Raw genomic sequence first — 16,925 nt, forward strand, 5'->3', positions numbered from 1 at the left:
GGAAGTAGGGCTACGATAGCATGCAAAAATTGTATCTTAATATGTTATTTGAAATGGCAATAAATAAACAAATATATTTATTTCTACTTTCTCGTTTTATTGTTATTCATCCAACAACAAAACGTGTAATAACAATTCAAATCATATACATTTGTACTCTCTTTCTTCCGTCCCGCACACGTGTACAATACCCTAACTGACCAAGCATATGTACATAATCTATCTTACGGAATGAAAAAAATGAAATTAAAATTTGCTTCATACATCGTTTCTTGTAGCGTACAAGAAACGATGTATGAAGCTAAGATCATATTAATGACTTTATCATGGATAAATAAACAAGAAAAATGCGGCACTGGAAATGTTTTACCTGTAACATAAAACACTAGACATATAAATCCCGCACACATATAGATTATATTAAGGAAAAAAATGCTTTCAACACTTCATTGTCCAAACACTAAATCTGACAAAGTGCTCGATCACAGTCCGTTAGTAAATAAGCTCAAAATTAGTTTCTCTAGGGATTGTGGGGATCACATTTCGACAAAAAGTTCGTACTGGTTTGACGGTCTCGTTTTTATCCTTCCTGAAGATGCACGTAACCAAGCTAAATGTTTTCATGTTTTGTGTAAGCGAGCTACTTTTTTAACGTACCGGTAAGTCAATGCCAGGATGCTGACACTAATTTAGAAGCCAACCTTTAATTGGATAATCAAACAAGTAATTAATCGTCAGAGACAAAGTGTTGTATGTACGATTGACCGATACGCCGTTATTAGCCATTTGTAACGCACTGGTGACTTTCTACTATGTGTATGTATCTACCGATTTCGTCAGATGATGTGCCGATGTTTTGACAGTAATTTCCAGATAACGAATTACCTTTTCCTTGCTTTACAATTGAAGCGACTGAAATATCGCTTCGACGCAACCGAAATTTCGACATGTAAATAGAAGGGTTATAAAGAAGCGATAGTGTTATGGCTGACAACATGCGTTAACGGCCCGTCAACACATAAAAGGTCATTAGGGCCATCAAACGGTAAAACACACAGCGATCCAAAAGGAAATAACATTAAACAAACCAAAAGGTAAAAGACAAATGTTAAAAATCTTACGTTATGATAAGAACATTCTCGAGAAGACAGAAGGTCAATGCAGTCCAATAAAAAATGTTTACCGGTGAATGGCTCATCACATCTTATGCACCAAGGGTTATCGTCGCCTTTCAACATATATGAATGTGTAAGGTATGTATGACCCATCCGAAGACGGGCAAGAACAACTTCGTCTCGGTGGTTGTCTCTATAGCCTGGAGTCCATTCACCGATAATAGATTTAACGAAGTGCAATTTGTTATTGGTATTTGAATTCCATTCCTCCTGCCACTGAGGTTTTAGAATTAATAAATGGTTAAAAATCTGTAAAATGAAGTTTAAAAACAACTGGTTGTAGTGATAAAGCTTCTTTTGCGGCACGATCTGCTTTTTCATTGCCTGGTATTCCCATATGCCCAGGAACACAGCAAAATGCAATACGAAAGTTTATGGCAAGTTCATGATATAGTATTAATGTATTACGTTTCATATTTCAACTGCAATTTCGAGAAGGATGGACGAAAGGTGTAATTGTCTGTCTGATTTAACCATTTCAAGAAGTGAAAAGTCAACTTCAGGTGAATTCATGAGCCAGGGTGGAATTTCTATCGTTCCAAATAACTGAATTTGGTCAATATCAATGTTTGTGTTTTGTAAAAGAGTGGAAATCCAAATACCGAATGATGGAATGGTTTTTGGTTTGTTTTGAACGGTTTTATAATTTGGATCAAATACAAGTGAAAAACCAGGATTTGAAGGATTTGACTTTAGCTGAATGGTGTATGGCAAAGCCAATTTATTTCGACGGCTATATAGTTATGGTTCGTTAGCCTCTACATAGATGCTTACTGTGTGTGTGGTCTTAAAAGCTCCGAGAGCGAGCCTGAGACCTTGGTGATGAACAGCGTCTAATGATTTGAGATATGAAGGTCTAGCAGAATCATACACATTGGAACCGTAGTCTAATTTTGATATAATAAGAGCTCTATAAAGTCTTAGCAAATATTTTCTATCAGCTCCCAAATCTTCCTTTAGAATATTCAGTGCCTTAAGGCATTTGACCTTAAGGTATTTTATACGTGGAAGGAACGACAATTTCCTGTCGAATATTACAACTAAGAACTTTTTTTCAACGATTCACGAAGTTCTTACATTGAGAAAGGTTGATTGTAAGTTTCATTGTTTTCGGAAGAGAGTTTTTTTTCACGTGGGGCCTAATTTTTTTTAAATTTTGTTTGGAATGATTATTTGCAGACGAATTTTTGGGGGAAAAGCAGATCCTAAAGAATTTGCAATATTAAATTTCGATGTGGCTATCTTTCCATTAGTTTTGAAATATCCCATTGGTTTGAATGATGTTTTACCGCTGATTAGTTTAATCATATCCCATACTTTTTTTTGGATGTATTGGAATTTAATTTGGACACATAAGACCTCCAAGACATTTGTTTGTGTAAGCGTATAACACGACGGGCTTCCGCCCGAATAATTTTGTAGTTGTTTAAGCTATCGCTTGTGGGGTAGTTTTTTAATTGCCTCAAAGCGATTTTCCCTATTTTGAATAGCTTTATCACAATCTTCAGTAATCCAAGTTTTTTTTATTGCATTTTCTTTTGGACTTTGGTATACATTCTTCGGCTTTCCCATGAAGTTTTGTAGTAAAGAATTATATCAGGTCTTATAAATTCAGGAAATCAATGGTGTTGATAATTTTGGTACTGAGATGTTCAAATAGAATATTTCAAGTCCGGAATGGAACGACCCTTTCCGATGTTTATCAGCACTGAATGGGTGTACCACAAGGCAGCATTCTTTCGGGATTTTTTATTAACAGTATAGTCAAAACATTATCCCCTTCAATGGAGGGCGCTCTTTATGTCGATGACTTCATAATATTTTATCGATCTAAGCATATGAATAACTTCAATGTATATGAAAATTCTTAAATCAACAAAGGGCAATAACCCTTCCACTGATTAACAAATTATAATGCTACGAAGAATAGAGGAAGTCTAAATGCTAAGAAAACAATTTCATAGAGGGAATTTGTAAAAACAGGGTGTTATATATATATCACTCTCAAAAAATCACAAACTGAAATTTTGAAAATTTTCAAACAACCACAATATACAGAATGCAATCACCAACACACAAGGGAAAAACAGCACAGTTTCACAAAAAATCCTAATTTGATCGATAGAACAAAGAAAAGGACTATTAAAAAACCAAAATTACTACATGTCAATATGATAGTGCTAAAATGCTTAAATAATGCCATGAGACAAACTATAATCATTCTGTTAATATCTGGACAACCAATGGAAATTAAACAGGATTTGCTGATTTTCCAAACAATACTTTTGAACAATGACTTTGATGTTGTATCACGTAATGATGAAACATGCTTTATCTCGAATTACTTCACAAATTATTTTTCTGTTCTTAATGTTAATTTTGGATCGCTGTTTGTTTTACCCGAGACGTTTTATATCAGCCAATGGCCCTGCCGCCTTCCGCATGCATAATAAAGACCGTTTTATCTGAGTTTTAATACTTATGCACTCGTAATGCGTTAAAAGCTACAGATAGTAACTGGAGCTATTTATATGTTTAAATGCTCAAGTGCATCGATAATATTTTAACGATGAATATTTCACATACCACTTAAAATCTCATGATGGCGAGCCTTAGAGAATATATCTTAAAGCGTACATCAATAAAAGTACTCACTGTGCCTGCTTGTGATTCCCAGAAATCGATAAACAGACCAGACTGTATTGTGGTTGTGACTGACCAATACACTTGAACACATTTGCTGTGGGCAGCATGCTAAAGGCCTCTAATATGTTGTTCATTGAGATAAGCAACCAGCTACTACAACATGACCTTGCCACAGAATGACTGGTTATTCGGGGGGTGAGGGTGGGCGGGGGGCGATGAACTATGTAAACAAAGTATTTGTTACTCTACCTCTTTAAGAGCAGTGTAGGAAGTTTCAAATATACGTGTATCATCCTTTGTATAAATCGACTTTTTCAAGTTACTCCTATTTGGATATTGCGAACTAAAAAGCTCTTCACATCTCCAATCTAAAGTTAAATAGAACAAAACGGATTTTTTAAAAAAAATCACTATTGATTATCGGATCTCGATTATATGTGTTATCATAGATACGAAAGTTTGAAAATCACCCATCGTGATTATATAGGAAAAAGAAACGCAATTAGCAGAAAAATTAACATTGTAAATTAAATCCTTGACGTACACCCTTGAAATTTGACAAATGTGTGCATTTGAGTTAGGCCCTATGGTACCGTATTAAAATCACTGATGCATAATTAAACGGCGCACGCCGCTTGTACAAAAGAATAAGAGACAAAAGCACGCTATCTCGAACCCAGTATAAATGATTGGTTCAAAATCTGTGTGCGAATCTTCAGACATATCCGTCTTGATTTCCCACATTTTAAGCATAAACAGTTCACCGTAAAAATGCCACGACTGTCCGAAGTTGACAGGGGTCGTGCCATTTCACTTCTTATGCAAGGTACCCCGCAAAATTAGGTCGCTAATCAATTTGGAGTCCATCCATCGAACATTTGCTGTCTCATCCAAAAACTACATGCCACCGGAAGGGTTGCAGACCGTTCCCGAAGCGGTCGTCTTCGTGTGACGGCGCGTCCGCAGGATAGGGCAATGCGACTTTCTCACCTACGAAATCGCTTTCTGACGGCCACGGAAACAGCAAGGAACACAATTGGGCGTCATCATGTTCCAATTGATACAAAGACAGTGCGTACTCGACTGCGGCGGCCATATGTTGGACCACAGCTTAATGCGCGGCGACGTGCCAGACGAATGCAATTCCGTAAGGCGCTTCCCAATGCAACGTTGGAGAAGGGTCCTGTTCTCAGATGAGTCAAGGTTTTTGCTTTACCGGGCAGACGGCCGACGTCGTGTCTATAGACGTACCCACGAGCGCTATGCAGATGCTTGCGTGATAGAGAATGACCGCTTTGGAGGAGGATCGGTCATGGTATGGGGAGGGAGTGTGCATGGTATCAAGATTCCTCTGGTCGTTATTCAGGGAAATCTCACGGCCGTCCGCTACAGAGATCAAGTCCTAGCGCCGCATGTTGTTCCTCTAGTACAGCAGCGTCAGCTGACGTTTCAGCAGGACAACGCCCGGCCGTACGTAGTGAGGGTTTGCCATGGTTATATCGCAGCAAACAATGTCCCCCACCCTAGACTGGCCCCCAAACAGACCTGACCTCTCCCCAATAGAACATTTATGGGACGAGTTGATGGGTCCAGGACGCACTTCATTTTGAGCGGGGTACTCAACGTCAAATTTGAAAGGTTTACTTAACGTACACGAATAAAATTCTCGTAGATGACATAGTGGTCAACTATCTTCCAGTTACACCATAATTACATTCTAAAACCCTTTTCTATTTCCCGTAGTTGACCTGGAAATTCCTAATTGCGTTTCTTTATCCTCCCAGTATATATATATATATATTTAATAAAAATAGTATATATTTATACAGCATAAGCCACAGGGCATGTCTGACTATTGAATATTTCAACTTGTCTATGGGTAAGCAAGCACTCACAGGGGAATTCGAAAAGCTCTTTTCTACTTAGTTTTCTTAATGGAAGTTATGTTAGCTATAAGTATTAGTTATGAAATAAATATTTCAGAACAAAAAGTCACACAGATAACACAAAACGAAAATTATAAGAATCGCAATGTTGAAAATGCAATGCACTTAATATAAGGGTTCCGAATATTGATTTGAACTCTATGAAAGTATAGACTAAAATAGAATAGTGCATACAACGGTGTGAAATGGATGACAGGAACAAAATCCCGCGGTTTTTCAGTACTTCTGCTCCATTACGCTATACATAAGCATATGCTCCATTACTATATATATGAACAAATGCTCCATTACTCTTTGTCAGAAATTATACTCCATTACTATATACCAATATTTATGATCCATTGTTATATACCAGAGCCTATTCTCCATTACTCTATACATGAACTTATACTTCATTACTCGTTGCCAGAACTTATGCTCCATTATTCTATACCAGAATCTGCGCCATTACTCTTTACCAGATCCTGTTCTAAACTCCTCTTTAGTACAACTACTCTTTAGCACAACCTTTGCTACATAAATTTTCACCAATACGCTTTACCAGAACGTCGGCTCCATAACTCTTTACTAGAATCTAGACTCCATAAATCTGTACCAGGTCCTGTGTTCCGTTACTCTTTACTAGAATATGGGATACGGGATACATTACTCTTTACTAGAACCTGGGCTCCATAATAATGTTTACCACCCAGCGATACCATTGTGTATATATCGTGTTTGGAATACTCAACAAGTCTATGTTAGATGTTTAAAGTGCTTTATTAGGTTCCTCTGATATGTACAATCCCGTTTGGTGTTATACAAAAATATCATGTTATCGTATAGTATGCAGTTCAGGATTCCTCTCGATATAATTATATTACATCCTCAATGGTGAGTTCACATAGCCTCCAGGGTTTAGTGTTTGCACTTTGCATGACAATATGAACATTGGAACAATTGTTACAAACACATTCTATATCACAGTAGGTGATGATCGCAGAAGAATTATAAGACATGATCTTACAAAATTCTACATCGGAGTCGATGCTGCAGTTGTTACTATCGGCGGGTTTAGAGGTTCCGACCTGAAGATTAATGGTATACAAGATTAACAGAAATAACACACAGAAAGATTCACTCATTGTTGTTAAGGCTTCAGTTTTCTTGTGAGAAAGAAACTTAAATATAGTGGGTACACAGAATTATAGAATAATGTATAATCACATATTTTGGTGAGACTGAAATTTCGTGGTTTTCAAAACCTATTTATTACTTTCTCTGACAAATCGTCATTGACTCATTAATCATTGTTCATTAATCCATGCCAACTTCTATTCGTTATATATCATTTGACATTTGTGAAAACGCCATTTTTTCAATCTTTAAGAAAAACCACCACAATCTGAACCATTGAAAGATAACCTGTACAGAATATTGAAAATAATATTTATACCACCAACATAACTTTTACGGTTGTTGTTGTTTTCGTATTATTCTCAGCATTAGAAACAATGTACTTGTTTTCTGTATTTCATCGATCCTACTATTTACAAGGAATGTTTTCTTGTTCGATCATTCCTTTGTAACCATGGCAATTTACACAGATTTATCTTTATATCGTAAATTCACAACGCAACTAACACCTATCTCAATGTGGTTTCCATGTAGAATTAGAGAGTTGACGTGAATTCAATGTAAATTTCGACAATAAAAATGTATTACGACAGGATTTTAATGCAGATATTGACACCTAAACATATGACGTGAACTCAATGTAAATATAGCAACGAACTCAACAACTTACTTGTATACTTTTTTGTCCAATACGTGTACACTCTATGCCTTGACCTATGGCGTGAACTACAAATTTCTGTGACGTCACACCGAACAGACTCATGTTTTTAATCTTCAGCCACAGCATTGGGGGGAAATCCCCTGGGACGGGAAGATCAAAGCACGTGTTTAAGTCCTGGTCCAGGGCATATGGCAACATCCTCAACATGACCTTATTATCATCTTTTACAATGGTAATGTAATCCAACACTGAAACATAAATACATTGTATGTTTGTTTAAATTCATAATTTACTTGTTTTCATGTCAGCCATGTTTCATTATACTTTTATGATCACGATGAATATCTCTTCCCTTTAGATGTATACTGTGCAATACTATATTTTCGTGAGAATTTATTATGGTGGTTTTCATTATTTTTCATGGACTTCTTGTTTCGTAGATCGATACGGTTGAACAAATTAAATTATAATTTTCGTGGTCATATGAATTCGTGGATAAGGAGTGCCCCAAAAATTATCGAAAATCAATCTTCCTATGGAAATTTGTGGTTTTTACAGTATACAAGTTCTCGATGTCTATGGACTATTTAGAACATTCGTCTTTAATGAACACTCGATTTGAAGGAGTTCGTATCATTGTTAGGACGTTTGTTGTACATTCGTGTAATGTGTTAACGTTATTAAGAGAATAAATCCTTTTCCATAATACCAATGTTTATTAAAATATGTTGATTTTTTTTTTTATATATTTCATCTACGTGTATTGTGACGTCATTTGATGTATATTCATTGTATTTATCGGTATTGTGGCGTCATTTGATGTATATTAATTTATCTTATCTGTATCGTAACATCATTTGATGTTTATTTATTTTGTATCTATATTAAGACGTCATTTGATATTTATTGATTTTATGTAGTTTACTTACGTGGTAACCTTACAGCGGTAACGTTACATATCACAATGCATGAACTTGCAGAAAAGGAAAAGTAGGCGATGACTTTAGGAAACTCAAACCTGTACACATCACTGCCGTTATTCCACTGTAAATATAATATTATAGAATTTACTTTGAATAGATATAACTGACAAGGTTCTCCTATTTGCTTTTGCGTTTTTGTTCCACTGCAATGCATATCTTGTTATAAATGTTCTCATCTCATACACATTTTATTTTCAAAGTACCAATGGGATATTTTGGTGTTATTGTTCCCACGCCCGTAATATTTTGTTGTTAATGTTCCCATGCCTTAAATATTTTGTTTTCAAAATTTCAATACTTTAATATTTTGTTTTCAATGTTCCTAAGCCTTGAATGTTTTGTTGTAAATGATCCTCCGCCTTGAATATTTTGTTGTCAATAGTCCCCGACTGAATATTTCGTTGTCGATTTTCCCTCGCCTCTAATATTTTTTGCCAATGTTTCAAAGCCCGAGATATTTTGCTGTTAATGTTCCAACACCTTAAATATTTTGATGTTAATGTTCCACTGCCTTGAATATTTTAATGTTAATGTGCCTAAGCCATATATATTTCAACATGCAATGTCCCCGGGCCATAAATATGCTGTTGTCAGTGTTTTCACTATTCAATACATTCTGTTTTTAATTGTTCCCACGAAGATCTATTTTGTTTATAGGGTTTACAATGAATAAATTTAAAAAAGAATAGTGACAAGGGTAAAATCAAACGGACCAATGACATGTACAAGGTGAATAAGGTGTTCTGGAAATCTTAGCGTCTTCAACGGCAGTCCATGGAAATCATGGCCAATACAAATAGAGAATATGACATTCCAAAAGGAGGAATTAGAGCCTTCTTATTATAGATATAGTGACAACAGCAAACCTACAATCATACTTAATACCATGAAAATGCTACGATCTCTGGATGTAAGTATGGATAATTTACCACGAAGAATTCTAGATGATAGTAAGGGCCACACTATCATACCTGAAAACGCTATGCTTTCTGGATGCTAATATGAGTAACTTACCACGAGGAATTCTAGATGATAGTAAGGGCCACACTATCATACCTGAAAACGCTACGACGTCTGGATGCTAGTATGAGTAACTTACCACTACTGCCTCGCGATGGTAGTAAGAACCATTTTGACTGTAGAGGTACGTAAGGTTGCTGGGATTGACGTCAGCAGTTTTTGTGATTTCTGTCAGAACTATAAAATCAGGATAATACTCCTGAAATGAAAATCTCAAAATTAAAACATTCTTTCCTCCGACTAAATCGTAATCGTAATACGAAGACAAAATATCATAAAAAGCGTTTATCATGGGGACTCCGGATAGTATAAGGAGAAAAGTACCAGGAAGTGAGAAGATTATCAATTGTTTTCAAAATATTTCGATTGGATGAAAACTTGAGCCTGTAAATTCAAATGAAACAAGAGAGCAATATTTGATGAAACCTGTTTTGTATTCTGTCCTCTGTTGTAGTTCTTACTTATATCAAATTTGATAATTCCTCTACGAAATAGGAATAATAATTTTTGTGTTTTCAAATCCAAGATGGTTAACTGTCGGCCATTTTGGTTTTTCTTGTTACTTCCGAAATCAAATGACAAAGCTAGGGAACCTTTAACTAGAATTTTAGAAAAATCCATCCAAGTTTTCTCACACTGAAACGAAACTTTCTTTATCAAAATACAAGGTGACTGTCTGTCAGTCATTTTTTTATCAATCTCAAAATCAAAAGGACGTACCTAAGGACCAAAGGGAACTTATATGTAAAATGTTGGAAAGATTTATTGTGTCTCCCAAAAGAGAGTAATAAAAGATGACCCTATACAATATTGAAGATGGACGACTTTCGGTAGCCGTCCCATTTGGGGATAATTATCCATCTTGCCTTCTCAGCAAAAAAAGTCAATTAGAATTGTTTAAGGACAGACGGACGACGACGGAAGACAGACGAAGAGCGATTTTGATGATTGGGCTTGAAGTAGCACTTTACATATAATCATCATTAAGTCCGTGCCACACAATTACTTTGAAATGCAGGACAAATACCTGTTATTCACAGAAAAGCATTAATGATAAGAAATAATGGATTTCTATCTGTAAACCTTCTCTGTTGTCTCTACCGGTAAAAGAATAATAGCAACAAACAACCTTGTTGCTTTAGATTACTTTTTTAAGATTATACCTTTTAAGACACATCACCAGGGCAAAAGACCTTCGAACTTCTTTCATAGAGTGTTACTGTACAGAACGATTAATTAGATGTTATCAAATTATCGCGGTTTTTTATCAATACGTTGAAAATTCTCAATTATAAAAATTTTAAAGGACAACACTTTTTTCTGTAAGTCGATTCAACCTTTACAGAGAGACCTAGATATTTCTGAATAGGGTCCCATTACAGAGAACACACGACGAAAATCCTGTAACGAAGCATCATTTGGCCTATGTCTTTCTCAACTGATTCATTTTTCTTTATATTTTATCTCTCGACTTTTATCCATTGTCAGAATGAAAAAGCTTGGCAATATTACAATTCATGCTTACGATTGCTGGTCGATGTATTGGTATTTTCCCTCTCCATTCTGTTACGTTGTTACTGACGATCCTGGCTTCAAAAAGCAGTGGAGAATTATTGACATGTAAACTGTCATTAATATAAGTAACCATCATATTCATTCTGACGTAGTGAGTAGTTCCTCCTTCTTCATTTAACATTACTGTATTAGTCAGAGGACTAAATTTCACTTGTAGTCTCCCGATCATTCCGTCATCTCGTCTGAAATAGTGAAGAGAAATTGTAAAATTCTCTGAATTAGTTTTGATTGATTTTTATCTTTGATCTCACCTGTAATACAGATGCTATGAAAGGATGCATTACGACTAAATCATATTTTATAGTAACGCTGTGAACTGAACGGGCTATTAGAATATCACCAACCCAAACTTATGTTAGGATTTTACAAACATTGAAAGTTCTAGTAAGGGGTTTATTAGGACTGTAAAATCCCGCACGCTAAATATCCTTCTGTGGCTTTTCGAAAAAGAGAAGGCGTGCTAACTACAATCCAAGGATTTAGGGTTAAAGTTAGGCCATACAATGTGTTTTAGGCATTTGACGAATTTGCAAATTACCTAAACCATGTTTGTCACTAATCCTTCCTGTCAACTTATAGACATGTTTCAAACTGCTAGAGTTAGAATAAGGCATTATTAGGCAGTGGAGTCGTCTACCATAATCAGGCTCTCACCGCTACAGACAGTTCCATCTCTTTGAGGGGTCAAAAAACTGAAAACTAACCAAGTAAAAAAGGGGTTGCGAAAGAAATTCCGCCATCTAGATTTCGTTGCGTATGGCGGTCTCAGCAACCCCAACCAAAGACCTCCGTCCACCTAATAACACCATTGGAGTGTGTGACGTCATCATTTCCCCCCTTATTGTATAAGAGTGTTTGACATCATCGCTTTTATTTACTTACCATTCCTGTTTCTTTTTCTTAAAATGGAGTCTGTGTATTTGGACTAACGGGTTGATTTTGATGACGCCATTGATGTTTTTTGCTGTTGTATTGTACGTATTACGACTGACAAGTTGGTTTTGATGATGTCAAATTTTCGACTGTACCGTAGAGTGTATAATCCTTTTTTTAAAAAAGGTATATTACTTCTAGGCGTGTTAAGGTGTGCATTGTTGGTATTTTGCATGCAAAACATAATTTACACGTTTTTATCACAAAATATTGTTATTTTATTGCTAAAAAACACAAAAAAATATTACATTTCTTTAAATTATCACATGTTCTATTTGTAGAATATATTTTTAACGAAGAAAACTATAATGTTAAACCTTTTTGTTCAAAATATGCAATGATGATTGGAAATCAAACTTTTGCTGATGTTTTGCTGCTGTATGCTGCTTTTTGTTGTAGTTTGCGAATGTTTGCTACATTTTAATGCTGTTTTGCTGTTGTTTACTGCTGGTATTTGCATGCAAACACTGATATTTTTATTGACAAAAGTTTAGAATTTTACAATATTTATTTACAGAATATTTCAACATTTTGATAGTGACAGAACAACATTTCTTTCATCTTCTTATTCTTTGAATATTAACATCTTACTTTTGAAAAACATTTTTGGACTCAAAATGTGCAATTTGGACATTTAAACTATTCAGTGATTTTCTAATGATGGCTATCGGTCTCTGGGTTGTTAACAATTATTGCAAAAATTGTAAAGAACAGGGTATCATCGATTTTTATGGTCTAATAATAAATCATCTTTCTTGGAACAAAATTATCTACAATGTACATACTAAATATTTGCATCGAAATCTTTTCTAAGCATTTCCGTTAAATCAGACCTAGCCATCTCACTTTCTCTGAGTACCAAATAAAATATAGAGTACTCACCACACACTAGATAGTTATGTTGCTGTATATGGTCATATCTGCACGTTATACACTTGTTTATTTTAAAGTTAAGGGATCGTTAATACTCTTCACTTCTATGTATACGGCAATCCAGTTTTGACCTTGTTTCGTATGTGGATGGGTATTACAGACTAACGAACATGGCGACCTTATTGCACGAGGCATAGACACTTTTCAAAATAGGTGAAATATTTTTAAGATGTTTCTTATTTCTATTCGTTTTTTTAGACAATGAAATTAAATGAAAAGAAAATAAGACCTGTCGATTTCTAAGATGCTGCCGAATTCGGCATACAGGCTGTTGTTGATTTTATTTGGTCAAGCGTTCACCGAAATGAATTTCCAGAGACAACATTCCTCTCTTCATAACGTGAATTGTGCTAATTCAGAAAGATCGGGCGTCAGGACGAATCCAAACAAAGTATTGCCGTTTCCGCATTCCTCCCTTGCAATGTTATTACCCTCGTCGTTGAAAATTTTGCTTATTCTACTGAATAAACCCAGATAGCTTCTTATGCGGCTGTAAAGGTTTTGACGGAACCTGATTGCCATCCATGTTCAACACGACGTAAGTCATTCTTTAGTGTTTGAAACTAAATGGATTATTGTTAATGACGCCGCTATAGGCATTGCTGTCTACGCATCCCACGACTAATCTCTTGGGCATTTGTCCTATAAACAGTTTGTCTTTTACGAATTCGAGTTTCCCCCTCGGAATGGAAGCAGCGTTCATTTCTATTCTGCTGATGTGGTATTTGACGAGAGTCAGGTCTAACGCGTCCCTATGTGCCAATCTAACCGACGAACTAGGTTTCACTTTCGACACGTTCAGTTAAATGTCTTCTATGGTCACTATGTACCCGTCGACTTCTTCCATCAGACAAAACGAATCTTTACTTCTAGTTAAAGTTATCCTCACATCTACTTTATTAATTTAGTATCTCTATGTAGCTATTCGATGTCAGTTATTTCCTTCTGATATAACCGTGATTGTCGGCTCTAGTCGTGTCCATTTTCGTACTCGTTTTTTTTTTATAATATACTTCCCTTCAACGGAGATTCTTTAGCCGCTTAACGAAGCTTTAGAGAGTTTCCATGTAAGCTCTATAAGCATACAGGTTATTCGATGGGGAAACGACTTTTTCGTTCAGACTTAAAGCCGACATCCGAAAAAAGGTTATGTAATTATAGTTTTGTAGCCGCTACACTGTCGTCGTTAGTCGTGTTGGAACCGTCGTTCTTTACTCTTCGTGCTGTGGCGTATATAAAGGTATTTCCCAGGTCTAGGTACTCTTCACCGGCTCCGGAAATGTCCACCATCTTTTATTGCATTTACAGATCATATCTGATGCAATATCCGTCTTCTACACTAGCTTGAGTAGAAGGTACGTGAAACATCTAATTTTAATTTTTTACATTTGCTCGAATTAGAATGAACTGTATTTTTGGAGGTGAAAAATGTTAAATCTGGCCAATAAATAAATGTGAGTGTTAAATTAAAAAGAAGCATTGTAAAATTTCTTTTATCAGTAAAATAGTAATATTTTGTAATAAAACTGTAAAAATGATGTTCTGCATGCAAAATACCAATAATAAACGTCACACACTCCTATACAATACGTAAACAAAACCGATGGCATCACACATTCCAATGATTATATCATGTGGTTACCAGCCTTTGGTTGGAGGTTGCTAAGGCCGCAACCTTGATTTTGCTGACTTCGATATTTTCCTGCGATGAAAATATCAGTAACAGTTTTTCATCAAGCTGTAAGATAAGCGTGATGATTTTGTCCTATTGTGAATATGTTATTTCTATATAACACCATCCCTTCTACTCCATCCTACGGTGTTAATATATCGCAGTTCACTGAATAGCCATGGGCGTTTTCCCAAAATCACGGTTTTCCTGCACAATATCGACAACACCCTAAACGTTAATCTTAGTTAATCAAATCAGCCTCTAATTATTTAGGGACGAAGCATCTTTAACTTGAAATAATCTTCAACAAATTCAGCTTTAAACAAAAAAAGTCCGTAAAACTTATTGAAATATACATCACTGGTTACTGGTAACAACTTTTTAGGAAAATACAGCTCTCATTATTGAAGGCTTTCTCCTTTTACATAGTAGTGTTCAGAAAGAAATGTGTTAAATTGGTCAAACGTTTCTGGAAGTCATTAAAAATCCATTAAGTTCCACGTTTAGAGCAATCAATATCACACAGATTGTAATATTAATTTGACTGACAATTTTACTTAAAAGATCTGAAAACGGTTCAGATCAACAACTAGGACGTCCACTGATTACCTGGTATCTTATTGTATCCTTGTGAATTTTTTGAAATCAACTTGGTTATAATGTCTGTATCTTAATGATTAATATGCGTTTCTGCGAAGGTCTGTCGTTTGATGCTACAACACTAAAGCCCATTATTTAAATACATCATACATACCATTAAAGTATGTTAAACACCACAGCTGCCAATACCATGTCCAGAGACCTATCATATTGATTTAATCTTAAACTCATCTCTATTATTAGAAATCAACTTAAAGATATGAAACCATCAACATAAGTACGCTATGGATGCCAAGAGCTGTCAAAGTAAGTAACGAACGGTTAGTTTTGTTATGAATGTTCCTACCTTGTAATTATTGTTTTCTGTCGAAAAGCCACACTCTTTCCTCTTTGTATTTTTTCAAAGCCACACAACATGAAGGCCTGCTCGGCAGATTCTGTTGGCATCTCCACTAGCATACGGCCGTAAGATGTATCAGGCTTAGTTTGCATTCTTAGCATCAGATTAGTGCTGGCTGTTACGGACGGACATACCTCCGTGAGTGTAATACTATCGGGTATCTATAACGTGAAAAAGCATCATACTATAATTAGATAATGTGCAAAAATAATTCAAACATGTCTGTACATCAAAGTAAACGTCGTCGATGAAGTAGCTTACTCTTTCAGAACACCTGGTCTTATTCTCCTCATACTTTATTTAGGGGTATTCGTGGTGTAAATCTTTCTTTTGTTCATATTTTGTCCTAGATTGATTGAATTGGAGTTCAAATATATGTTTTTACAGAAGGCTGACACCGCCTTGTTAATTTATGTAAAACATGCATTCATAATAGCTATGGTATATTGTTTAATAAACATTTCTGGTTGTACGATGGTTAATATATAACGAGATTCTCATCGTTTTATAGTGTAAAACATTTTATATATTAAAGGTTGTACAGTTTTACTTGTTCTACTGGTTGTTATCTATATATAAATTTTATATATTTTACAACAATAGAGAAAGAAGTTTTAAGTTTATATTTTTCAGTATTGATAGAAGCACGAGAGGGTCTTCCATTAGGAGGAAACCGGAGTACCCGGGGAAAACCAACGTGGTCGGGCCAGGTTGACCCCATACATTTTTTAGGTCTGTACCGGGAATAATATATATTACATAATTGCATAAAACAGAAGAAATGAAAAAGAAAACTATATTGTGTTTCATGAGAGCATTATTTTTAGAAGCTTTTGAAATAACCATAACAACCTTTTGGTAATAGTATATTCTTTACCGCGAATATTTCCTGATCCGTAACGGTGAAGAAGAATTGGAATAATTGTGATGAACTGCTTCCTGGTAAGGTCAAAACCACTTTCATTTTATAGGTTGAATATGCTTCCGCAAAGTCAGGGAGCACAAGAACGGTAATATTTACACCAATCCTGTTTGCCTCAACACTTCCTGTAGTGTAGGGTATGTTGGAGATATGGATGTCACATTGACGTTTACCTCTTAAAAATGTTAATGGAGAAACACATGGGATATTTGATCCCACCAATGGAAATCGTGTATGCGATACGGTTATTCCGCCACTTCCCAGTCCAGAATACCGCCATATTGATGCCTTCAAATTGTATAACCCGGATGTTAACGGAGGAACCTCCCAAATCAACATCACA

The 16,925-nt window shown here is 35.5% G+C and overlaps 1 protein-coding gene across 1 annotated transcript; it reads right to left on the reverse strand.

The window, feature by feature from the left end:
* Window positions 1–6,621: 6,621 nt before the first annotated feature.
* On the reverse strand, window positions 6,622–15,752 carry LOC132553229 (uncharacterized). The gene is made up of 6 exons (XM_060217494.1): window positions 15,607–15,752; window positions 11,073–11,304; window positions 9,627–9,746; window positions 8,474–8,588; window positions 7,554–7,792; window positions 6,622–6,834 (listed from the first exon to the last, which is right to left on the reverse strand). Exons 1-6 carry the CDS (start codon window positions 15,750–15,752, stop codon window positions 6,622–6,624), a joined length of 1,065 nt encoding a protein of 354 aa, XP_060073477.1.
* Window positions 15,753–16,925: the final 1,173 nt, after the last annotated feature.

Source organism: Ylistrum balloti, unplaced genomic scaffold (assembly GCF_031769215.1).
Source record: "Ylistrum balloti isolate Yb309-2 unplaced genomic scaffold, AGI_CSIRO_Ybal_v1 Utg369564, whole genome shotgun sequence".
Taxonomy (NCBI): domain Eukaryota; kingdom Metazoa; phylum Mollusca; class Bivalvia; order Pectinida; family Pectinidae; genus Ylistrum; species Ylistrum balloti.